Below are 27,017 nucleotides of genomic sequence, written 5' to 3'. Positions count from 1 at the left end.
ATTTTGCATGTTTCTAGATTACATCATTGGCTACATCCAGGATTTTTTTCTTTCAGAATTTTAATTTGAAAATGTTATTTCCGATTTTTTGAAAATAAAGAGCTATAGGTAGCTCGGTATCCATTTATCCACTCTCAGTGAAGACCCATTTCAACACACTTCTACAACTTCTGTTGTACCATGGCCATGTCTCTAAGCTCGGGAGGCACATAAAAACTCCACTATCACACCCCCCCGTGGGGAAAGGCAACAATCTGGCCGTACCTATAAGTGAAGACGTAGCGACTTGGAGGAGGTAGAGGAACAAGAAGCAAGAACGTGGAGGGGGAAGAAGACGCAAGATTGGTCCAAAAAATATTGACTCTCATCTACTCTCTCCATCCCATAATATAAAGATGTTTTTTACGGGATAATGGGGGCACTTTTTTGTACTAGGGTTGAAATTCATGATTTTGAGTGTGTGATACCGGAACCGTTATTTGATCCGTTCACGTGCTTCTTGGGCCTTGGTTGGAGAAGAAGAAGAAGCTGATAGAAGTGATAGAACCGGAGACTCTCATTTGTGGTTAGATGCAAACAGTCCACAAGTAACAACTGATAGCCCCAAGCAAACCTCCTTCTCCTTGTTTCTTCCAAAAATAAATATCCCAACTTTGCAGCTCGGAATACCATAACGTAGTTCATAAAAAAATCATCTCAGAAATATGCAGCTTCTATCAAATACGGTTCGCTATGTGATGCAAATGAATGCACCATGATTAAAATTTCATAGATGTCCATAGACAACATATATTTTCATCTTTTGCGACCCATTTAAGATATGGAATTGAATTAGTTGTTGGATTAGTCTAAGAATAAGTATCCATAGTTCATCTCCCTGGTAACCTACAAAATTATGTAATTTTTCCTATAATTACATTTCTCATGTCCTTGTAGGTGTTTCCAAATTATTTAAGAAGGAATCAACCACATCAACTTCTTTTCCACTAGGAAAGAACTTCATGCACATTGGTGGCTGCACGCTGAATATGCCGAGTACCGCTGATGGCAATGCAAATAGTCCTTCTCCACATATAAGGCCTGCTGCAACAGCTGAGGACAACAAATCTGCACTTCTACTATTCATTCTAGTCCAGATAAACAACACTGCACTACCTAGGCACATATCTATGGTGAAGTCAGGCCCCGCAAAAAATGGCAATGCAACCACCGTCATATTAGGAAGATACTTGTGTATTCTCCAACCTTTTCTCTGAGATACCAATGAAAGCACATTTGTGGCAATTGTTATGCAAAATGAAGCAAAGCACATTGCAAGACAATAATCAGGGAGCTCTTTCACTCCTCCAGTGCCAATCACCCCAATGGCACGAAATAGTCCAGCAAAAGGACATGGGAAGTGTGATTCTGGAGATCCAATAGAAACGTTGGGTTTTTCACCTTTTTGGAAGGCAAGAAAGATGCATGGGTTAACAATAGAACCAATGATTACACCCACAATTTGCCCAATTACCATAGCTCTTTCTGAGGTTAGTGTCATGTAACCTGTCTTGATATCTTGTGTTGCTTGTGAAGAAATATGAAGAGCTGCTATCATTATTCCACAAGCTACAAGGCCAGCAACAACTGCACCCGCCTTGACAATCCATGCCGCGACGACAAATATTGTGAACTTGCCATATGTGTATCCAACCGACCAATCTGTAAGTCCATTTGCATATGTATTTGCGAACGCAATGACCGGCGTAATAATATACAATGTGGCAACATGATAGAATTTTATCTGATCGAATAACCATGGGATAACGATTATAGAGATTGTTGCACTCGCGATGTATCCTCCCACTGATATAGTTAGAGGAATTTTATTTTGAAGAAATACTTCAACCCTTTTGCATTCATCGTAGTTAAGGCTAGGATGCCTTTTCATGTAGCTACTCAACCCTGAATCATTTTCTTCCTGTTTGTGCTTAAGGTCAATATATGATGTGATAATTATTGTAAGGAAGTTGAATAAGCCATCCGTGATGATAATTGTTATGCAAATGAAGACCTGCATAATATTGAAAAGAGTTAGCCCCATGTTTTATTGTTAGCCTCGCCTACTTTATATTTTTATAATTATAAAAAACATTGAAGATTAAGCATTCTCACACGTGAAAAGCTAGTAGAATTTAGTATTGATTATAAAATGATTTGTAAAAATAAAATTGATATATGCAATGGAAATTATAATATTGTTTCAAAGTAAATGCTTGAGATGGTAAATAAACCATAATACAAATTTGTTGGATTCTAGCTACTTTTTCTTACTTCTATAGTTAAAGTCTTTTCTTGATGATTTCTAAAAGTTTGGAGCTCATATTTGGGTTAGGTACCATATTGACTAGGTCATTTGAGGCAAAGATTATAAGAAATGAGGAGGGGGAGGGTCTGGGAAGTTAATAGGTGAACGATTTGAAGGTGGGGACATGTTACTTGAAGATCCAATGGCTAACTATTTTTGACTAAAGATCAACTATGCCCATTATGTTTAAGATACACCTCTTTACTGAAACTACAATATATATATCAAGACTTGGCCGGGCGCCATTCTTATATTTATAACATGATCATCACATCTTTTAGTCATCACTACCTAGATGTTCCCATGAGTACACACAAACTTCCGGTTTCTTCACAACCCATGAACAACACCGACAAAAACCACACCTCAACATCTTTTCCATCACCAACATCTTTTCACACCCACTTGATGAATTAAGACCCTTTAGAAGGTTAAGATTTTCCATAGACTTTCATAGGGTTTAATCAAAAGGATTTTCTGACAAGGCCTCCTAGCCATATTATTGAGCACTGAAGTTTATACAAGATGCATTTCTATGCTCTTAATTCTATAGGAAATCAACACGAGCCCAAAACTCATATGGTTTATTGGGAAAACTAATAAACTTTATCCCATGTCTCTCCAGTCAATCTTGTCATTCCTCCAAGCTGATTTATTTTACGGGAACCATCCAAATACTACAACACATCCCTATGTTCCACGATCAAAATAAAAGAACGTCATATGAATCGTGTATGTGCTATATATTTTGTACTCTTAAGTTATCTAGCATGTGATTCAAAATTCTATCCTCTTAGATTATTGAATGTTTCATACGATATTCCATTTCGTTACTTTATTTTTGTCGCGACTTCTCTCGTACCAACACACATTTTTTATTTATTTATTTCTGCACATGTTTTTTTAATTGGTGAAAAATGTTGGATGAATGACGAGTATATTGACATCAAATAATTAAAAATGGTATTACTCTATCCCATTCTTATATACTATGCTACAAGAGATTTGGAAGCAATTAAGGCAAAGTGTTGATCTTATGACCCATATTGTTCAAAAATTATCTCTCTCAGGGAGGAACCCCCTATTTGTAATTTAAATGATCCAATTGATAATGTGACAGCAAAAATATAGAATCATAACCATATTTTTGAATTATGGAGAACACATTGACTTAGGGAAATAACACAACTATATGTGGTAAGACAGAAGAACAAAACTTAGAAAACTATATGATTTTTAACTTTGGTTCCTCTAAGACATTAGTAGTATGGATACATAAGGAAATAACATATATAATAGTGAACTTCATGGAATTTTTATACTACCTCCGTCGAAAAGTACGTGTCTTAGTTTTATCTAGATACATATATATTTAGATACACTTTAATTGTAGATACATGTGTATCTAGAATAAATTGGGAGAATGTATCTAGACACACATTAGTTGTAGATATATCTGTATCTAGAAAAAATTGGGACACATATTTTTGGACGGATGAAGTAGTTAAATAAAATCAAAAAATTAAAACGAGATCTGTATCTAGGCACACTTTAGTTGTAGATACATCCGTATCTAGAAAAATTGGGACAATGTATCTAGACACATTTTATTTGTAGATACATCTGTATTTAGAAAACAAAAATTGGGACACATATTTTTGGACGGATGGAGTAGTTAAATAAAATCAGAAAAAGTAGAACGAGATAAATAAAGATTAACATACCCCAATAAAAGAACTATTGTTGAGCATACTTGGTTACCGTAGGTATGATAACTGGAGACATATCTCATTAGTGAGAAAATTGAGGTTACGAGAAGGTTGTGCAAAGTCCCATCATGAAGAACTTATATTTTTCAGGGTGTAAATGAAAATGGTATTTTAGACAATATCTTAGCAGCAAACATAAATTGTAACATGCGGTTTAATCCCAACTTTTATATCGCCACTTTATTTTCATTTAAGTTGTAAACATATGTTCAATGGAATAAAGTATGTATTAGAGAAATGATGTATAATGTCAAGCTATGAAGCTAACTACTCAAGTCGCATTTCTAAAATTTATTTAATCAAAACCATTGAAAAACCTAAGGACATAATGGAAGCATTCTCCGATTTAAATAATTATCTAGGACTAGATCTATTAAAATATTATTGGACTAAAACATATACATCCTCGATAATTTAGAGAAATTATTGTGAAAAAACTCATCGACACAGGACACCCAACATTAGGATGACACTGATTTTATAACTATTAATATGGACCCGAGGAAGTTAAAAAGTATGTGTTGGGCCCTAAGCATACATTAGTTAGTGAACCGAAGATTGTTTGGCAGATATGATTCCTACCAAATCATTTTACGCCGTTAAATTATAAGTATCATAATATTTAATATTAAAAAGTAGTTGATGATGGTGACTCATACATGGTCTTGTCTCCTAAGCTTGTTTCTTCTGGTGTCTCAAGACAATGCCCCCCTAATGCTGACCCTCTCTTTCCTTATTGTTCATCCATCATCCCTACATATCCTCATAAGATACAGCGCATTACATCAAGAATAACTATTTCTCTTTTCACGTCCCTCCTCGATGTGTAAGGTGCTCCACCACCGCTGCCCCTTCCATTCTCATCTTTACTCACTTCAAGGGCAATGCCCTAGAATCCTGATCAGATTCTAGCTCCACCACTCACGTTTTCCTACTCCATCGTGTCACCACCTATGTCAACGAGACCAGTTTTGATCTGTTTACCTCCGTCCATCGCGTTGCTTGCTACCGATAAAGTTGACGATGCTGTCGAAGATGTTGACGATGCCATCGAGATGAGCTCCTTGTCGCCTCCAATTCCCACAGACGGCGCGAATTGACAAGGGATTAACTTGTCAATGCCTACAAGTTGTAGAGACTAGGGTTTCGCGGAAAGTAGAGGGCAAATATATCTCGAACGTTTCAGCCGAAAAGGTGCTCGACTGCTAAAAACTAGGGTTGTGTTGATAATGAAATCGATCCTTTCTTTACCCCTCGACTCTCCCTTATATAGTAGTCGGAGCCGAGGGTTTCATGCCGTACAAGTTACAAATATCGAGAGACTCTCTGAGTTCGTCCCGTATAGTTACATATCTCTTTATTCGTAATCTATCTCTATTTTCCATACCGACACTTCAATGGGCTTCCGGGCTTCGTATTCTTCGGATCGTGGGCCTTCAGGAAACCCCGGGTAGCTTCTTCGGCAGGCCCATTCGGGATGCCTATGTCAGCGAGGTTCCTAAGTCCTTCGTGCCACGCATCTAGATCTACAATAAATATTACTCCCTTCGTTCCTAGATATAAGTTATATAGTTTTTTGAGAAAAGTCCAGAATATAAGGTGTATTGCATTGCGCCAATTATATGTACAATATTTTTAGAAATTTGATTACGTTTTCTTATCTTATGCAAAGTTTTCTATTAGCTCATGTTAATTGCCTACGGGTAATCCACTCCAAACATGGTGTAATTTTTCTGAAATTTGCATTCTTTAATTTCCGTACCAGTAACTATATGGCTTATAATTAGGAATAGAGGAGTATGTTATACTATTTTCCAGAGGTAAAATCCACCACAAGAAAAATACCTAAGATGAATCTAAAATTCCTATGATTTTTTTTGAATAAAAAGAGGCACTAAATTGCTATTTACACTTCTTGTTTTATGTGGTATTGTCTCTTCGTGTTTTGTTCCATAAACTTTACTAATTTCCTAGTTGGGGAGATGTCGGAGGTGTAACTAATGGATACTTTAATTTTTTAAATTAGATTTGTATTTCTATGTTTTGATCGTTTTTTATTTGCTTGGTTAAATATCCACTTTTTAGTTTCGCTTTATGGGGTGTAGGGAATAAGGTGAATGAACGGAACATAAATGAGGAGATTTTGTTTTATCCTGCAAAAATTCAAAATTAGAGTTAGAGAACATGTTTCGGAAGCCAGAATAGTTGAAGTTGGCTGTGCATGATCCTAGCCAATGTCATCCTTCTTAGGCTGAGCTACCTTCTAAAATAAACATTTATGGTGCTTGTGATGGTTCAACAACAAGTGTTGAATGTGTCTTTATGCTGCGTGATACTACTAGAATTTTTTGTTCACCTGTACATGTATATGCAAGCGTACCCCCCATGACACGTTGTATGTTGAAGCTATGGCGGGGCACACCATGTTTCATGACATTAACAAGAGGGAATTCTATGGTGCTAATTGAAGTGGATGCCCCAAATTCGGCAATTGAATTTAACTCTCATGTTTATGGTTCTTGTATTGCTTGTCCTATATTTTGGGAGATTAAGATCATTCTAGGCAACCGGATCTTAGTTTGTGTGAATTAATCTATAGTCCAAACACTCGTCTCCAGCAAAGAGCTATTTACTTTGGTGCTAGGAGTAATGACCAACACATGCAATTTTCACTGTAAATCTACTCAACAAAAGATAGTTGTTTTCCATTATAAAATTATTTAAAAGTATATGTATCATACCATTTATAATAATTTTCTATCAGATAAATTTATTTAAAGAGTTTTTTTTTTGTTTCTGATCATGTTAAAATATATCTTGAAATGCGAATATTTAATTTTTTCGATCCAAAAGAACACACGAGTTTTAGCTAGTTTATCTTAAAAGCCTAGTTTTGCATAGAATATTTCCTAGTTATGGCGGATATGTAGATGTAGCTAGTTACTCACACAACATCAATCTTCATCAGAAACCAAATATATTTATCTTATATTGTTAAATAAATCTCATTCATGAGATTTTATTATTCGAAGTCTAAAAAAGATATTAGTTGATATGCCAAACAATAAACCTTAAGTAACTAACAAGCTATTTAGATTACATTAGTTCATACGACCTAAAGGTTATGTACTCATATACATGATCCATGTGGTGTTGAAATGGATATAGGCCGAAAAATTTCATATATCTAGCTGAATGTATGATTAATTTATCCCTTTAAACTTTATCCCAATTGGTCATCTTCAATAATAATTTTATTTTGGGACAATTACAATGGTAAATTGTGAAACATATATTAATTGGATCTGAAGGATTTACTAATTTATTTTTCTTATAGCTACCATTTGTAGGTAGAAAAATAGGTAATGTTGTGGAGTAAAGATTCATTAGTGGGACTTAAACACAAGGAACATGTACCCATTTAATTCAAATATTACAATGATAAAATGTAAGTTTATGTTATACCCTTATTATGTAGGCCAAAGGTCTGATTGTTTGCAAGATATCTTCAAATATAAATAAAAATAAAATATGCTAGAGCAAGAAATGTATGTGTTCTTTCATTTTACAATTAGTAAGTACAATATTAACTTCTTGTACATACCTTGTATCCATTCATTCCCTGCAAACTCGAAGGACTCTCAGTATGATACCATTCTCCATGTTTTGTTTCAAGAAAAGGGTATACTAATCCCCAAGATACGATGCCTCCGAAGAGCAGAGCGAGATTTATAACATGTGGGCAAATCATTCCAACGCCGAGAAATGTTGGAGAGAAATCAAATTTGAATCTGTAGACACATCCATCATCATATATTAGTCATTCAACAAATGATTCCAATAAACATTTTTTCATACAACATATTTATTAAAAAATAATATGTAGCTATATATCAAAGTTAAATCAAAATCAAAACAAAGCTCTAGAGCTATCTTAAGAATTTCCAATTGGATGGTGAAACTTTTGAACAAAAAGACGAACTAGTGTTGTATTGTGTGTAAGAATATGTTGTATGTTTGACATGTACCATGCAATCAATAAAAACAAGTATTTCCAATTATATGTCTTATAGTAGGATGAAGCTGGATAAAAAAATAATGTAAACTATGGTCCAATCATATACCTCATCTTTCTTCACGACACTATACATGATTACCCAAGAAAACAATATACTTACTTTGTATATGTGCATGTCCATGCACCAGACAACATAGAAGAAAATAAAAAGTGAAGGAAAAACACTCTATTACGGGTGCTACAAATTCCAGACAAATAATGGATATACCAAGGAATTATGAAAAAACAAATTAAATAATTGAATAAAAGCCATGCTTAATTGACATAGATTCTAATTGACTTCGCTACTTATCAGTGCATCTAAACCTATTTTTTAAGTTTCAATGTGTTCAAATTCAATTATTGTGGTGAAATTCCACATTGATAAATAAACCTAGAAACTCTCATATGAATAACTACATAATTAATATTCATTATGCTTATTTTGTTAGATTTATGTTACAAACATTAGGCTAATATAATGTTTATTTTGATGGACATATCAGATCATAAAGTTCTTGATGAGCTTATTCTAATCACAAGAGATTTTTTAAACCAAGTTACTATTAGATTATAAATAGTCTGAGCGAGCCAAAGATGAAATGTAACTAGCCCTCCAAAAACTTATACCCAACTATACATTTACATTCTTGAGTAATTCCAAGTATCTAGGACAAAGGTGATCATCTTATGATTTTGTTATCTTGTGTGATATTACACAAGGTCGTTACTTTGTATTGTTAGCGACCTATGAACATCTTGGATTCATACCAAGTAGATGATATGTGAAATAGGGATGCTATGTTGACCGAAACCACCATTCTCTCATTGACCGTTGGCTATAGGGAGTAATGAACACCAATTATCTTTATGCCACACACCATGAAAAAACCTTTGATTGCCATCTCATGATAACAAAAGGTGATGTGTATGCTAGTTGTCTGAGGGGCATGATGAGGAGGTCTCGTGGGATGCCTAGCACATGATTCACCCTTTTTCCTACAAAATGTTATTACTTGAGTGACATTTTAGTTTAATGTTGTTTATATGTTTTTGTTATATTATACTTTACCTAAAAGTGTCATGCCACGGTAGAAGATGACAAAAGTAGTGTAACTTTTGAACTTTGGTTTGGGTGTGAGGGAAGCTAAATACCATGAAAAGTGTAGTTGAATGAAAGAGGGAAATAAATCAGCTCCCCAATTTTTATAATTACCTAGAAAATACTTCGGCGAAAGATGCTACATTGATCCATGTGCTTGCAATCATCATAGAGTACTCTTTCTACTAGAGGGAGGTGGCCTTTCATTTTGTGACTAACACCCCTCACGCCATGGATGAATGTTGATTCTCCTTCATTGCATTAGAGTCACAAGTACACACTTAGCGAAATTAAGTTGTAGACAAATACACCGATGTCATGAAGAATCGCCTAAAGTCTCCAACAATTCCATGCAATTACTGAAAAAGGAACATCTTGAAAGTGATATTTTTATTTTGTGTTTATGTTATTTTATTCGTCTCATGTGGTCAAATATTTAGGCAAGTGAGCAGTCAGGTGAACAACTCATGTACACTCCAAGTTCACACTTACCTCTTGTAGGGCATATAGCTAGGTACTATATGGTCTAGGAAGACATGTAGCCTTGTAATAAAGAGAGCAAAAAGAAGGCACCAAAGTAATGAAGACATCGAAAAGAGTTGTATAGAATATCTAACACCATATTTGTTTCTCAAGTTTTCATTGTATATGATGTCTTCATGTTAAATCATTAATTTAGTTTCATATTTTGTTGATAGTTTCATTAGAATGTAAAATAATAGTGATATCATCTTTGTGTTTTAAATGATTTATGTTGATTAGTTAGAAGAACTATCGTTACAATCAGGTGGGTTCACACCCAACATACGTGCTAGAGGTATAATGAGCAATGCACTACCACTCAACTTCTCGATTATACCTAGCTAACATGTGAGCTAGTCCATTTCTTTGTCGATTGATATTTACCCAAGTATGTCTTGGCTGGTGTCTCATCTCAAACCTCACATATGGAATTAGTGCTTACAAATCTATTCGCTCTCTACTCTCTAAGCTGATATTATTTTTGTGAGATCGAACAATTAGTTAAATGATGGATGTGATGATGATGTGAATTATCCATGTGTGCATGTGTGTGTGTGTGTGTGTGTGTGTGTGTGTGTGTGTGTGTGTGTGTGCGTGCGTGTGTGTGCGTGTGTGTGTGTGCAAAAACTTAGTGGTATTTATTCAGAAATTTCAAATTTATGTGCAGGGGATATGGCCACTATTAGGAATTTGCCATATTCACTATAATCATGTGGTAACATATAGATTAGTTTACCCAAAACAACATGTCAACACGACAGTCCATCACCGATTGAGGAATACAAACCAAAAGAGACGAGGCCTATCACACGTGAGTTTGGTTTGACACCCATATCCCATGGACACATGATTATTGATATACACTACAAAAAAGCCACCATACCTGGTAGATTTTTTTTGGACAACACAAGCAGCAGTCGCCTGCAAAAATATTTTTGTCGGCGGATGGGCATTGACGGTGCCTGGCAAAGAAAGCACACAGAATTTTGACATGTTAGATGCCATGCCGACAGAAAATTACGCTGTGGTCGTCGGCAAGAATGCCCGACACCACGTTATGTCGTGGTAGATTAAGGAGGCACACAGTAGCGCGCCGCGGATCGTGAGCAACGTGTTGGCTGGTCAACATCATATCACTGACTGATGTGACCCACCACTTTGAGGTTGTAGGTCTCTGAAATTTATAATATCGTTGTGTGTTTCGTGCATGTTGATAGCTTTATATTATAATAACGTTATCTGTGTTCGAACTAATAATATTTCATGTTACATGGATGATTTGTTTATATTTTGAAAGTTTCAAACTTTGAATAGACATTACCTACGTCATCAAAGTGGCGACCCACAATTATAGAGACGAGCATGTCCTTCATGGGCAATCATATGGATCCTATGTGAAATCATGACCGCCATAGTTGGCAACATTAGTTTTAGGGCCCATAAAACAAACTCTAATCCCACTTCCAGTCTGTATCCTATATAATACAAAACCGTTGACCTAACCCCCACTCCGCACTCGTTTCGCCGCACTCTCCACTTCTCTAGATCCGGTCAAACTAAATAAGGCAAACCCTAGATCTCACACTTCCACACTAATCCCTCAACCCGAAGGAGATGGCCCAAGAGAAAAAACCTCCACGCTGTCCACGATGGCCGTGTAGTCACCAAACCCGTGGTAGTCGCTGAAGACGCGCCGGAGACTTGGTGCACCATTCTTGCAGTGCAATCCTCCCATTCCGTCCATGTGGCACAGTCCCTCGCCGCCCTTCCCGTACCGCTGGTATGTTCAACATGCCGTGTTTTCCTTGTTCTTTCTTCATTCAAAATCAGATGTTGTTTTCAGATCTGGCACCCATTCGCCAACACAAAGCGATTTGAAAGGATTGCTCGGGATCTAACAAGATATCAAAAGGTTGTACTCTTCGGCCGCAAAGACGAGTCGCTACTCCGGATCTATGCATGGAAAACGTCGTGCATAATAGAGAAGATGAAGACCATGAATATGTTTTTTTGTTCTATTAGTTTTCTAATTAGCGTGTTGCATTGTAATATCAATTTATTATATATCGATATTTATATCGTATAATGAAATGGAAATTCTCTTTATGAAATTGAAATTACTCTCCGAATCAACAAATAGATCGTTTGATTATAATTATTGATTGTGATTAGTTTAGGTGTGTCGTAAAAGATGTACCATAGAAGGCATATTTTTTTGCTGTTGTATCTGTCCACGGCACTATATTATCCACTACCTGTTCATGGATCGAGGCATTTCAATTTTAGCGATGCACACGGGAAAATGTAGCCTATCGCGATGTGCCAAGCGAAAAGAAGCATTGGGTTTATAGTTTTCCTGACACAGTTATCACTGGCGCCTTTTTTTTGCTGTGCTAGCGTGAGCAAGGCGATTACAGGCGGGTCTCGCTGTTTAAAGCCACTGCGATCCGCCAGCTGTGTTGTAGTGACAAGTCATCTGATGGCGTTCCTGTTGGAGAATGGTACTCACTCTGCCTTTGAAAAGCATCAGGGCAGGGAAGGACATGTGAGTAACACAAGTACCACTGGGTGACTGGCCAGAGGTTTTCCTACCAATAGACCTGGGTGGTGTTGGTATTATGAACACTAAACTAATGAATTTTTCCATGTTGGTTAAGTGCGTTTGGAGGTTGTTTATGGAGACACCTGACCAAAGACTCCACTAAAAAATTATCAGAGCCAACTATCCTGGGGGTGAATGCCATTTCCAGTTCAAACCCTTTGGGAGGGTCTCCTTTTCGCATAATGTTGACAAGATCAAGGACTATATCAAACTAGAGGCTTGCTTTTAGAAGGCTACGGTAGTCGTGTCCGTTTTTGGATTAATTGGTAGACTAGAGAGGCCCATCTCAATGTGCGCTTCCCTAGACTATTTGATAACTCCTCGGACCTGACATACATGTCAATCATCCTCGCCCTGAAGCCGTGCCGGAGTCTTGTTGCATCATTCCTGCGGTGCAATCCTCCCATTCCGTCTCAGTGGCATAGTCCCCCGGTGCCCCTCCCGTACCCCTGGTATGTTCTTCATCTCGTCAACATGTCGTGTTTTCCTTGTTCTTTCTTTAGTCAAAATCAGTTGTTGTTTTTAGATCTAGCACCTATTCACCAACACGAAGCGCTTTGAAAGGATTGCTCGCATCCAACAAGAGATCAAAAGGTTGTACTCTTCGGTCGCAAAGACGAGTTACTACTCCGGATATGTGCACGGAAAATGTCGTGCAGAATAGAGAAGATGAATACCATGAATATGTTGTTTTGTTTCATTAGTTTTCTAATTAACCCGTTGCATTGTAATATCAATGTATTATATATCAATTTTTATATCATATAATGAAATGGAAATTCTCTTTATGAAATTGAAATTACTCTACGAAACAACAAATATATCATTTGATTATAAATTATTGATTGTGATTAGTTTAAGTGCCGTAAAAGATGTACCATAGAAGACATATTCTTGTGCTGCACTGTATCTGTCCACGACACTAAATTATCCACTACCTGTTTATGGAACAAGGCATTTCAACTTTAGCACTACGAACGAGAATGTGTAGCCTATCTGTGATGTGCCAAGCGAAAAGAAGCATCGGGTTTATAGTTTTCCTGACATCACTGGCGCCTTTTTTTTTTGCTGTGCTAGCGCGAGTGAGGCGATTACAGGCGGGTCTCGGTGTTTAAAGCTGCCGCGATCCGTCTGTCATGTTGTAGTGACAAGTCATCTGATGGCGTCCTCTTCCCGTTGGAGAATGGTACTCACTCTGCCTTTGAAAAGCATCAGGGCATGGAAGGGACATGTGAGTAACACAAGTACCACTGGGTGACTGGCCAGAGGTTCTCCTACCAAGATACCGGGGGGGGGGGGGGTGTTGATAGTATGAACACTAAACTAATGAATATTTCCATGTTGGTTAAGTGCGTTTGGAGGTTGCTTACGGAGACACCTGACCAGAGACTCTAGTTAGGGATTATCAGAGCCAACTACCCTGTGGCGAATGACATTTCCAGTTCAAACCCTTTAGGAGGGTCTCCCTTTTGGCACAATGTTCACAAAATCATGACTATATCAAACTAGAGGCTCGTATTTAGAAGGCTACGGTAGTCGTGTCCGCTTTTGGATTAATTGGTGGACTAGAGAGGCCCATCTCAATGTTGCTTCCGTGGACTATTTGATAACTCCTCGGACCTGACATACGTGTCAATCATCCTCGCCAGGGTGGGAGTTGGCACATTAAATTTTGTTGAAACTTTGGACAAGAGGAAACAACCCAGTGGACCCATTTGCTTCAGGACATTGTGAACCCGACCCCTTCCATGGACCGGGACAACTCCTGGGACCTAGAACCCTCGGGGATGTACTCTCGGCACACTCTCTTTACCGAAAATTAAATCATGAAGTGGTCATAGCACACACAAAGGATATCTGGGGGCTCATCACCCCCCTAAATATTAGAATCTTCCTTTGGCCATTGGCGGAGGGCCTCCTACCATCGAAAGATCATATACATAAGCGCCATGGCCCATCTGACGATATCGATGTGCTGTGCGGCCAGCCCGAAGATGTGTTTTCTTTAACTTACCTTTAGCCTAGTTTGTCTGGTGTGGTGCGCGTTCTATGTTGCAGGTTTCTTGGAACCCCTCCTGTTTGCTGATCTCCTCGCTATTTATTGGAGGTTTAAGGGAAAATCTAGACAATGTTTTTGGATTTTATTTGCGGCCCAAAGCTGGGTGCTTTGGATTACGGGTAACAAATTCACTATCGAGACTAAATTTTCCAGACAACCTGCTAACTGCATCTATAAAACTATGTTGTTGCTGCAGCAGTTGAGGCCTTGTAAACCCAAGGTGTTGCTGCTTCTGGACAAGGTCATCGTGCTCCGATCCTTAAGGATGTTTACATCAAGACCTCTTCGAAGAATGCTGACCCGTAAGGTAGTAATCAATGGAAGCGTTGTGTGCAGTCTGTGTGTACGTTTCTTGGGCCGTTTGGTGAACTTGTCTAAACTGTTGCCTTAGGGCGGGTCTGTAAAACCTTAAGCCGGCTTGACGCTGTGTGTTTTTACCGTTGGCCGAGGGGCTTTATTAATTTAAACCTGGGCACGTGCGCCTTCAGTCTAAAAATCATCCCATGGATGTGGTAAACCGTTAGAGAGGGTTTTTACCCTGTAAAATAAGATCAACCCAATAATAGTGGGATAATTTGTACATGTTCATTAGTGAGCATAGCCAGATGGTCAAATCATGGTTTTCTTTATTTGAGTGTGCCAATGATACTATGCTCTTCATGTAATATTGTCTTGAAAAGGACAATAACTTTTGTTTTGTGCTTTCAAGTAATTCCCTAGACTGAATATTAGTTGTATCAGTTAACCTTATTTTAAACTTTGGTGATAAACAAACACCAATCCCGTGTATAAAATTGCCTCGTTGTGAGATGGGACAACTCTAACTCTGCAATATATAAATTTCAACACGTTTTTTGAAAATAAAATAACACAAAAGGGGTAGAAGAAAATTGGAAAGAGACTCAACAATTTGGGAAATAAATTTTCTACTGGTGGTAGGCTTCCTTATTAATCAACTTGTTGCTCAGTAAGGATTCTCTAATTTTTTTGCGAAAATTCCGCCGATCTATTAATAGTCATTCAGTAGAAACAACCCTAAAAGTAATAAAAAATATAAATAGGTCTTTGTACCACCTAGCGACGACTAAAAACACTAGCGCGAGCCGAAGACGCGCCACCATCCTCACCCCTCCATCACTGGAGCCGGGCAAAGCTTGTCGTAGTACTTAACGTGGCATGGAGGAGTAGTGCTCTATACTTGCGCTTGTTTTGGCTCAAAGGCCCCTCGGAATGAACAATAGACGAATGTGTGTTGTTTAGGATCCTCCCTAAGCTTAAGAGGATCCTCATTTCCAGTGATTGCTTTGATAGTGGCACTATGCATTGATTTGTAGACCCAATACGCCGGTCAGATTTTATTTTATTACAAAGCGGTGAACAACAAAAGATATATTAGTGCGTGAAGCGTATTATCCTATGACCGCCCAAATTTGTTTAATGCAGTGCGGAATAAGCATGGCATGCATGATTGTAGAGGTGTCGGTATCATTTCTCCTAATGTGCCATTTTGCCGTGATCAAGCTGCATACAAGCGTTGCCTGGAATTAGTTGCTCCCAAGACTTGCTAAAACTAACTTATGACAAGATTAAGATGAATACCATTGAAACTTGAATGACAAATGGAAGTTCTCACTCATTTAGAACAAATTTAATAGTGTAGTCGACTACTGGCTATAAGTCATTGTTATATATCTATAGCCAGCTTATAGCCATTAGAGTCCACTCCCCTTAACTTTTCATGTCTCTCTACTCCACGTAGACAAAAATGCCACATAAGCAGGCTATAAGCCTACTATTATACCTACTCTCTATATATGAGGTGCTTGTGCATATATATTGATGTCCATATTGTTAAGCTTCATGCACTAGCCATTTGAACCAAAAGTCCGAACTGATGGAAAGGGCTAGGCAATCCACATATACACTTCACAACACCCCCACTCGCGTGTGACGGGAGAAGAGAAAGTCAACACGTGAAAGAAGAAGAGCACACCGAAACAGCGGTGGCTAAAGAGGGGGGCAACAACAATTTTTAGGCTTAATTGCGAAAACCATGTGAAAGCCAGGATTTGAACTCGAGACCTAGGGCTCTGATACCATGTTAAGCTTCATGCACTAGCCACTTGAACAAAAAGTCCGAACTGATGGAAAGGGCTAGGCAATCCACATATACACTTCACAACACATATCATGAACAAACAACTTCCGAAACTAAAGTCCCCCCTGAAAATTAAATATTTTTTGGTACTTGCGCAGAAGGATTGGTGTTATAAATGACAATTTTCTTTCAAAATAGTTTTGTTTAAAAAATACTAGTGAATATATATGAGATATATATTATTACAATAAACTATACTGAGACAAACTTGAAACTGTACCATGCATATGTAATATCTTGTAGAAACCTTGGTTTTTATTTTTACGATACCTGTGCTTGTATAATTCTAGTCCAAACATTGGAAAGTTGGCAAATCCACAGTTGTCGCCTGCACTATATAGCCATGAGAATACAGTCCAAGAAAAGCTACCCAGGAAAAATCTGAATATAGTCGAAACCTGCAACCTAAATTAATGACGAAAATTAGTTCAAAGAATCCAGGATGAACACAGTTGACCTGTGGTTTGGAGTTTTGCATGGAGGAAAGGTAGAACTTTGATTTACTTTGCTACGTGAGCTCCTTGAGGGGTGTGAAAACTATTTATTAGGTGAGCTTGGACAGTTCCTGTTGGGAAAAGTAACCTGTAGTCAACAATCATGACCTATATATAGCGAGGAAGAAATCCATTAGTGGAGAGACATCTTGACTTTTGCTTAAAAGAAAAACGATTTCAAGTTTTTTCCTAAATTTAATTTCAAGTGTATATTTTGCATTTCACATATGTTTATGAAGAAGAAAATAACATATTGCTATCTACCTGGGGCAAAGACCACATGTGGCCCTGCGTTGCAGGTTTTAAGTACACATTCGTTGTTGTGCAATTATGATCATTATTGTTACTTCCTCCATTCATAATTACCTCATGTTTTAGGATTACCAAAATCATACTCTGTAAAGTTTGACCAAATACTTAGGAAAAAATATCAACACCTACAGTATAGAATTTATTGTACTGGAATCATCATAAAGTAAATTTAAATTATACCCCCTGAGTTCCTAAATATAAACCATATAGTTTTTTGAAGTTTTTCCAGAATATAAAGTATGTTGCATTGCATCACTTGTCTCAACAATTTTTTAAGGGGTTAGTTTACATTTCTTTATCTTATGTGAAGTTCTCTATTTTCTCACAACATTTGTTCAGTAGTAAACACGCCCAAACTTAGTGTAATTTTTCCTCAATGTGCGTTCTTTAATTTCCATGCCTATGCTTATATTAAGGAACATATGGAGTATGCACTTAGTATTAGAATGTTGATATTTTTTTCGTATGTTCTTGGTTAAAATTTACAAATTTCGACTCTGACTAAACCTAGAACGCAAGATGATTCTGAATGGAGGGAGTACTATTATGGAAAAAAAATATAATATCATTATTATGCTGAAATAATCTCGGAACTTGTCCATCTTTAAATATTTATGGTAAATGTTCAGGAAATTTGATTGCTCTCATATCGTGGGACGCTATCTATTAGCGAACTGATCCGAGCACATTTTCCTAAACTTGGAGGCAATATGGAAAAATACTACAATGGGTGGATGCACCAATGGTTCTTACTTCGTCTGCCGTTATTCAATTCCTTTTATCCATGGAGACTAAAAGCTTCTGTCTTTTCATGAGCATCGTCTACTCTCCAAGTCTTGGACCATGTGTCTTCTTGTCTGGTTGATACATTCTAGGAATGCCGTTATTTTCAATATATCTTAATTAGTGAGTCGGTAATCTTGCGATGGTAGAAATAGCTCTACAGGAAAGCAAGTTCACTTGGATCAATATATAGAAAATTCCCCTTTTGCAACGATTAGACTAATTTTTACCTCCTATGCGTGGACTCCCACCTATTATACATAGTTGCGCAATCTTTGGCAATGCCAACTTCTTGTCATACTCCATGTATAACTAAAATTCATACTTGGTAATCTCCAATCTTTATATTTTGAGAACTTGTGGATGGAATATGGAGAGCTCTTACCGACGACGCAATATGTTTGGACTCAATCCTTATTATGGGGATGGTGTGGAAGGAATTTCAGCCTAACTTAAACCCCTAATAAATTCTCCAAAAAATGGACTGCTAGACATAATTATATGGGAGAGTTGACTCAGTTAAATAATATAATTTCATAATTACCCTCAAGGAGCACTTAACAAAGCTTCGTCAGAAACTAAGGGGAAACATTAAATGGGTAATGTTAGGATATGAGAACACCAAATTCTTTTGTTCACTAGCAAACAATCAACATAGGAGAAACCAAATTTCAAGCCTAGAAATTGGGCAAGGAGTCTGATTCTCCGATTATGAAAATAAGGCCATCTTTCTCCCATAGTCATATTAATTTTTTTGATCCGTCAGAACACCATGATTTTTTTTGATTTGTCTTAACTTCTTCACCGTAATCCCAAATTCTGAGTCTTATATCTCTCCTTTACTCACCCGTAAGTTGAAAGATTATTTCAAAAACTGCCAGCTAACAAATGTCTTGGATCAGATGGTTTTACTGCTGATCTCTTCAAAAAAAGTGCTGTCATATAATCCACCAAGATTTGAATGTTCTTGATCAGTTTCACCCATGCAATCTTTCTATCAAATCATTAATGGGTCTTTTGTCACTTGTATCCTAAGAAGGATTCTGCAATAATAGTTAAGGACTTTACGCCTATTTCTCTTCTGAATGACACTAAAATTGTCGACAACGCTTCTGACTATGGAGCTTTGGATCTCAATTCTTCAACTTGTTCATCATAAGAAATATTGCTTGATAAACTACAAAAAACCAAGATTTGGTATCCATCGCTGTCCTATGTACATAATCACCCTAAACCTTGATTATTAAAAGGGACTTTACAAGGTTGAGCTCCTAGCAATATTGTACATCCTCAGACACAAGTGCTTGAGAGATAAGTTGTGTTCCTAGATTGAAAAGTTGTTTAGCTACAGTAGTTAAACATTTCTTGTTAATGGAGTCCCAATCAAACCATTTAAGCGCATGAGATGGGTCAAACAAGGGGATCTTTTCTATCCTCTGTTTTTTGTGCTAGCTGCTGACTTCCTACAGTGTGTGCTAAAGAATACCATGAATGATTTTTTTGGCAGAGAGTTGTTTCCCTCCCACATCATGTAGTAACTTTCCAATGATCTTGTATGATGAGGAAACTCTTACTGTAATGCCACTAGCTATCAATCATTTTCATCATATGAAATATATTTTGGATGAACTTCTGCATCAATGGTCTCGAAGTCAATTGTCAGAAATCAAACTTTTTCTCTGAGTAAAATATTACCACTCATACCTCTACTTCGCAATGTAATCAAGGAATATTGTCTTGCACTTATCTTTTAAATCAGTGTGACCTGCTAAACAAGAATGCAACACTTTTGATACGGGTTGTTGGCCCGATCTTTCACGGTGCACCTCCTTGATCCATTGGATCCGATAACTCTCCCAACCACGTGCGTGATACACGCGGCCTGAAGATGGGGAACGCCAATCCGGCGAGCAACTCGATGAAGAACGCCGAACCTCAAGCTGAATAGACGTGTCAAGCTCGATAACCCTCGATAGTTTGAGGACCTTCTCGCACGCATGATCACCCTTGGCAGACTCAAGAACTATCACACCTTTATTGATGGATAACTTGACGAACGTCCGAGACGCCGTCACACACGCCGATCCCATAGGAACGGTGATAACTTGAACTCGTGGTTCTACATTATTCTGATTTAACTTGTTCTACTAAACCCTAGCCGCACCACCTCCTTATATGAGGGGGATGGTGGCCGGCCAGCCCCTATTGGGCTGGGGCACCCCACTATGGGCCTAGCCCTAGTTGGGTTGGACAGGCCCAAACCCAACAGACACACTAAAAACACTAAATGGCCCACCACATGACCTGGCTACATTATTTCCTAGTAATAATACTACGATAAAATGCTGGTACAACCTTAGACTTAATCATCGTATCACGAGCTGTCCAAGTGTACCAAGCTGCCTGGATGTCCTCATCATCCCCCCTTCAAGAAGCGTTGTCCCCAACGCGTGAGGGTCTGCTGGAAAAAGGGTGGCGTCAGATAAGCAACATCGCCGGTCTTCATCCGCAAGCCTCGCCAGTCTTCCACACCTCATCCTCCCTCTCGACTAGCTTGACTTGACCTTGGCGCCCCTTTGGTCTTCGACGCCATCAACCTGATTGAGACACAAGCATCCTTCCAAGTGCAACTGACAGCGCACCATGCATATCACCCAAAACAAACAGAACAAATTCATGTCCACCTTAGATCCAAATAAACTGAAACACCTGAGTATGCACCCTTCCGAGAAACTAGTGCCTTCCTCCTTGAAAATTTTGTTCTCCTCCATGACGAACAAGCAGCAGCAACAGCAGCAAGAAGCAGCTGATGGCCTGGACGTCGAATCTGATGGCCTGGGCGCCGGTTTGGCTGGCCAGGGGTCCAGTTCTGCCGGCCTGGGGCCCGGTGGGCCGGCCTGGGCGCCGAGTGAGTCGTCCATGCTCCCTGGAGGTTGGCCCGGCGGGCACCAGTGCTGGGCCCAGTTTTGGCCGGTCCACCCAGTCTAGAAGCCGGCCATGCCGGCCATAGCACCTAAGCACCTGGTCTGTGGGCCGGTCTGCCGGCCGTGGTGCCGGCCCGGTCGGTGGTAGGGCCGGTCGTGGCGCCGGCCGCCTGACGGATCTAGCTTCTCCTTCCTCGCGAATTTTCTGTTCTTCGCAATTTCTTCCTCTTCCTTGCTGTCGCCACGTCCTCCGCATGAACGAAGGCTTCCTCGATCTTCACCAACAGTTTGGCGACAGATTACCCAATGGTATCCACTCCAAATCGAGAAAAACAACAGCGAGCAACAATGAAATTGCACCATGATCAACCTAGCGCTCTGATACCAAGTTGATACGGGTCATTGGCCCGATCTTTCACGGTGCACCTCCTTGATCTATTGGATCCGATAACTCTCCCAACCACGTGTGCGATACACGTGGCCTGAAGATGGGGAACGCCAATCCGACAAGCAACTCGAAGAAGAATGCCAAACCTCAAGCTGAATAGACATGCCAAGCTCGATAACCCTCGATAGTTCGAGGACCTTCTCGCACGCACGATCACCCTTGACAGACTCAAGAACTATCACGCCTTTATTGATGGATAACTTGACGAACGTCCGAGATGTCGTCACACACGCCGATCCCATAGGAACGGTGATAACTTGAACTCGTGGTTCTACATTATTCTGATTTAACCTGATCTACTAACCCTAGCTGCACCACCTCCTTATATGAGGGGGATGGTGGCCGGCCTGCCCCTATTGGGCTGGGGCGCCCCACTATGGGCCTAGCCCTAGTTGGGTTGGACAGGCCCAAACCCACAGGCACTAAAAATCCTAAATGGCCCACCACATGATCTGGCTACATTATTTCCTAGTAATAATACTACGATAAAATACTGGTACAACCTTAGACTTAATCATCGTATCACGGGCTGTCCTAGTGTACCAAGCTGCCTGGATGTCCTCATCAACTTTGTTACTCAAGTTAAAAAAAATTGAGATGGGACTTTAGAGTTGTTCTCATTGTCTAAACAGGGAAATACTTCAAATGGTTAATTTGATTCCGCCATCCATGCACACATTATCTCTGAACTCCTTAACGGTCCTAAAATATAATTTTGGAATCTCAATAAATTTAGAGAGATTGCAGTTGTAGAGGGAAGATATAATAAAACATATCCCACTTGTTGCATGGAGCATGGTCTGTAGGTCAAAGGAAAATGGATGATTTGGTTGAATTGATTTTGAGTTGCAGAACTGGCCCTTCTAAAAAATATACTCTATTTTATTGAGGTTGTTCTCCCATGGGCTAAATTAATTTATGAAGTTTATTATTAGATTCATCTTCCTCCTGCAAGGCAAAATGAATGTTCTTTCTAGTGGAGAGATTGCCTCAGATTTCTATAAAACATTAGCATCATGTACTATACATTCCAAATAGACAATTAAGCTACAAAATGATTCTTGGATTCATGGATCTCTTATGCACCCCTATTCACACCTATTATTATTTTTGAATGACCCAAGAATATCCATCAGATTTTTGATGCAGCAACAAAGGTTATTTTATATCTCGCGTTAGCCTCTTTAGTCCTAGGCCTATGAGCAATTCCATCTCCTACATGATCAAACTGACAAAATGAAGAGCTCCCATCTTAAGGATAGTTGGATCTTTCTCTGTCGCCAAGGCATATCGTTTTTCTGTGATCACTCTAAAATTCACACTGCTTTCAAGGGGATATGGACATCTTGTTATCAAATGAAGCATAAAGTTTTATTTTGTTTTTTTACTAAAAGACATACTTAACAAAATGTATATGCTACAGAGAAAAACTATTTTCCTACAAGATACTCTCATGTATATGTAGATTTCCAGATACTCATGCATGGAGATTCACTCCTTGAAACAAGGGATCACATGTTTTACGTTAATTGTTTGCTAAACTATGTTGCCACCCTGAGTGGAATCCACAATTGAATGCTGATGCTTTGACTTGCATGGCTGATCTCAGAAACGCTACTGTGAACTGTGTATATGGAATTGATCCTCTGGGTTCCTGGAGCATTTGGGTTATCAGAAATGACAATAGTCTGGAAATAATTTGTCCCAATATTTATAGATGCAATAACTTCAAACAGGATCTATGCATGGTTCTTCAAGGGCAAAGTACAAGCGCTACTCCCAATTTGAAAATTGGATACCAAACTTTGTATACTGTTGTAACTTTAGTTTTTCTAGCTATTTATATATATATATATATATTTAATCACAAACTATTAACGTATATATAATAAAGTGCTACTGCTCCTTAAACATACACGTTGTTTTTCTCTCATGTAGGTTATCTACCGGTATAAAGCTTTGCTCCGTTTATGATCATCGCTACGTAGAGAACCGAGACCTGTTTATGAAGACGTCTACTCGGTTGGAGGACACGGCGAGGAATGTTTTTATTCAACATGGATTTCCGCGCTGTCTTCGGATTGGACCTCCATCACCATGCATAGGTGCTACGAAGTATCTCTCATTATTACTTGTAATGAACCTTGTTATTTTATTTTGGTTGTCAATACTTTGGATCTGCGTGGATGTGTGCATTCTAATTATATGCAGAGACCGGGTGTGATCTCTTAAACCTTTTAAGTAATAAAGTGTTCTTTATTGAACTTTTTTCCTTGTAGCCAGGCGCGTTGAAGCACCAAAAACGATGATATGCAAGTTCTCTCCGAAAAAGCTATGTGCGACACACCTCTAAGGAGTTTGGTAACTGATCATGCAAGTGACCCGTACATGCCAAGGTGACACCTACAACGTTTGGTACCATATTAAGATTGCAAGCGAGAGGATTTGTGGTATTGCAGCACCAACAATCATATTCCCTCTATTTTCCATTTCGAAGTTTTATTAGCAAGCAGCGAGCTGAGGATAATGGAGGTGGTGAAAAAATCCTTATATTTAAGCTGTACTCTTAATTTGAAACATTTCCACTTTCAAGCTGAGAAATTGAGTGTGCTTGAAAATCATGTTTCATGCGGGGAAAGTTCTTTTCTTCTTCCCGAATGCTAACTGATGTTATTTTGGTGGTTGAAGATTGTTCAATTGGTGAGAACCAGATTAAATTACCTAGGTCGCACATGATGTGCATGTGATTACATAAATGCGCCAATATAGAAGGTGGATTCTCAACAATAAAAATTTGAAAGATGGATTACCTTGTTCAATGGCACGCTAGTCATAATACCCACCATACTAATAACGAAAAGGAACAACATCCATCGTCCCGTCGGAAAGTTGTCAACAACATCTCTTGGGTCTGGATTTTCTACTCCAAGTGATTTGGCCACAAGAGAAGTCATTCCGACCACATAATTCGCAAAGCCACCTAGAAAAGAAAAGAAAGGTAACATAAAATTGCCAACATTAGTGCTTATTAAACTCAAAAGTTGGCTGGAAGTGTGTTAGGAGAGTAATTATTGGTCAAAGTCTTGTCCTAATAAAAGGTAATACACTATTTGTATTGAAATGGAGGAATTGCCGTCTTAGATACTGGTAGTTTCAACATGAAACTTTGAGAACTAATTTATACTATAATATAAGTGGAAACTTACAAGATCATAAGATTCTGGAATTACTTTTTGAGTCAAAACTGTACATATGATACTCAAATTTCTAATCTAACTACTCCCTCCGATCCATTTTAACTGTTGCTAATATGAATGTATCTAAACACATTTTACTTCTACATACATTCATAGTAGAGACAAGTAATATGTATTAGAGGGAGTAGATATTTAACATAATATTGGTGGCTGAGCTAGTAAAAGTCTGTCCGAAAACATTTTCGAAAACATTGTCAGAGCTCACTTATTTGTAATTTCTGATCTGAAGGAGTAAGTGAAGATTGAGTATAAGCAGTAACTTGAAGAAGTGAGCCTAGCTCACTTGGTTAGGGAAGTGGATGTACAACCCAGCCACCCAGGTTCAAGTCTCCAGGGACGCAAATTTGGGTTCTTATAATTTCAAAAAAATCACTGTAGGGGCTTCCTCTACAGTATTCCTTTCAAAAAAAAAAAAAAGCAGGAACTTGTTTCAATTTCAACCTTATAGTCCTTGGTCTGATTCTACCTTTCTTTACTCTTGTTTCGAGTATTATTATTATATGGTTCATTTTCAGAATGTACACTTCCCTTTTCAGAATTACCAAGGTATATATGGTTCATTTAAAAAAAAAGAAAACAGAAGATAAAAATTATTTTTTGCTAGAAAGAAAGGTACTCTCTCTGTTCCAAAGTAACTGCGCAACTTTATCTAGATGCAGCTAAATCTACAACTAAAATGGTTCTAGATACATCTGTACATAAAACTAAAATACTTATTTTTGTAACGGATGTAGTATATATGAACAATAATATATGGTAGAGTTCGGGAACTCTGTTACGGGAAACATTTACAGGATGAGGTGGAGCAATTCTGTTGGTGCAAATCTTTTGCCTCCCGTGATTTTAGGAACTAAAATCTTCCCATGATCTCCATGTCTGCCCGTCCTTAACTTATATCATGTAGAAAACAGTTCGTAAGTTTAGCATTGTTGATATATGAGTATGATTCTTACCGGATATTGCTACGTTGAGGCATGTGGTGACGGTGGTGAGGATGAGAACGTTCTCCTGGCGTGAGAAGGGCAGCGTGGTGAAGCCGAAGGCCCGCAGCAGGTTGATGAACCACTTGAGGAAGAAGAAGCTGAGGACGTTGATGGGCAAGTTCAGCGCCTGTATGATGCCGGCCTTCATCATGATGCGTAGGCCAACGAAGCCGAAGACGGTCCCGAGCACCACCGAGATGGCCATCGACCGGAAGGTCACCTGCCCCCATATCCCCGGCAGGAGCTGACTCTCGAACACCCGCTCCACGGACGACGCTACGGTCGGATCTCCGATCGTTGCATCCATGGCGAGGTACCCAGGATGCACGCCCGAGCTCCACCGTGGTCAATTTGGGGATTTGGATTGGTTAATTCTTTGGGGATTTGGGAAGTGACGCTGTGTTCTTGGTTAGTTTCTCCAAGACCATACATGCAGCTGGAAGTGGTGAAAGGTGGAGAGGGAGTGTAGCGCGGACGACGAAAATAGTACTCCGTACGAAGGAACTGAGCCACGGGCCGATCTTGGATTGATGAATGTATCCATGATTGCTAAGTGCTAACCAGGAACTAGAACGATCCATGACACTAGGGAGTGAGGGGGGTTAAGCGCATATGTTTAGTTATGTAAGTTTCATGAAAGGGTAAATATGACTAAATCACTAAAAATCAGGGTTATAAAGGCTAGCATTCTTCACTAAATCAGATCATTGGTCATGGTGAAAAAAAAACGTGTGATTTATTAAAAAAAAATGTGGACGATGAGGCATGCAAGAAATGGACAATGACTTTACCACATCGGCAACAGAGATTAAATTATTAATGGACTATCGATGCCATTGTGCATCACAGTACTTTATACTAAATTACGATGTACTTCAGTATGAATTTTGCTTGCATTTACAACCCCTTTTAAGATAATGTAGTTAAAATTAAATTATACTCCCTCTGTTTTATATTAGGTGTCGCTGATTTAGTGACGATCCGCACCAAGGATACGACCGGGATTGCCAGGCGTAGGAGACGAACAAGCAGCTTGGGTTCGTAGCAATTGACTAATCAGTTCTCTTGTCGCTACTCGCCTAGGCATAGAGAGCCCGAGGACGAAAGGAAGCCGAAGTCATCGCATCACTAGTCACTACACGGTTGTCATTAACATCACTAGTCACTACACGGTTGTCATTAACTTGTTCAACGTGGTAG

At 38.7% G+C, this 27,017-nt stretch overlaps 1 protein-coding gene across 1 annotated transcript; it reads right to left on the bottom strand.

Moving 5' to 3' along the window:
* Positions 1-789: 789 nt before the first annotated feature.
* Positions 790-26,276, bottom strand: LOC127297364 (probable metal-nicotianamine transporter YSL3). Its single transcript, XM_051327676.2, has 6 exons — positions 25,788-26,276; positions 24,388-24,557; positions 17,121-17,218; positions 16,887-17,021; positions 7,721-7,907; positions 790-2,053 (listed from the first exon to the last, which is right to left on the bottom strand). The coding sequence occupies exons 1-6, from the start codon at positions 26,122-26,124 to the stop codon at positions 923-925; spliced, it is 2,058 nt and encodes a 685-aa protein (XP_051183636.1). The 5' UTR covers positions 26,125-26,276; the 3' UTR covers positions 790-922.
* Between the last annotated feature and the right edge of the window lie 741 nt (positions 26,277-27,017).

The sequence above is a fragment of the Lolium perenne genome, chromosome 1, assembly GCF_019359855.2.
Source record: "Lolium perenne isolate Kyuss_39 chromosome 1, Kyuss_2.0, whole genome shotgun sequence".
Lineage (NCBI taxonomy): Eukaryota > Viridiplantae > Streptophyta > Magnoliopsida > Poales > Poaceae > Lolium > Lolium perenne.
The sequence above is the reverse complement of the archived record's forward strand: the minus strand, read 5'-3'. Positions and strand labels throughout refer to the sequence as shown.

What these genes read in the sequence shown, in the direction of transcription:
- LOC127297364 (XM_051327676.2), bottom strand. Translation starts at nt 26,124, where the DNA reads ATGGATGCAACGATCGGAGATCCGACCGTAGCGTCGTCCGTGGAGCGG. An exon ending in CCTCAACGTAGCAATATCCG is followed by an intron (nt 24,558 to 25,787) that starts GTAAGAATCATA and finishes TTTCTTTTCTAG; the next exon opens with GTGGCTTTGCGAATTATGTG. An exon ending in CAAGGAGCTCACGTAGCAAA is followed by an intron (nt 17,022 to 17,120) that starts GTAAATCAAAGT and finishes TCATTAATTTAG; the next exon opens with GTTGCAGGTTTCGACTATAT.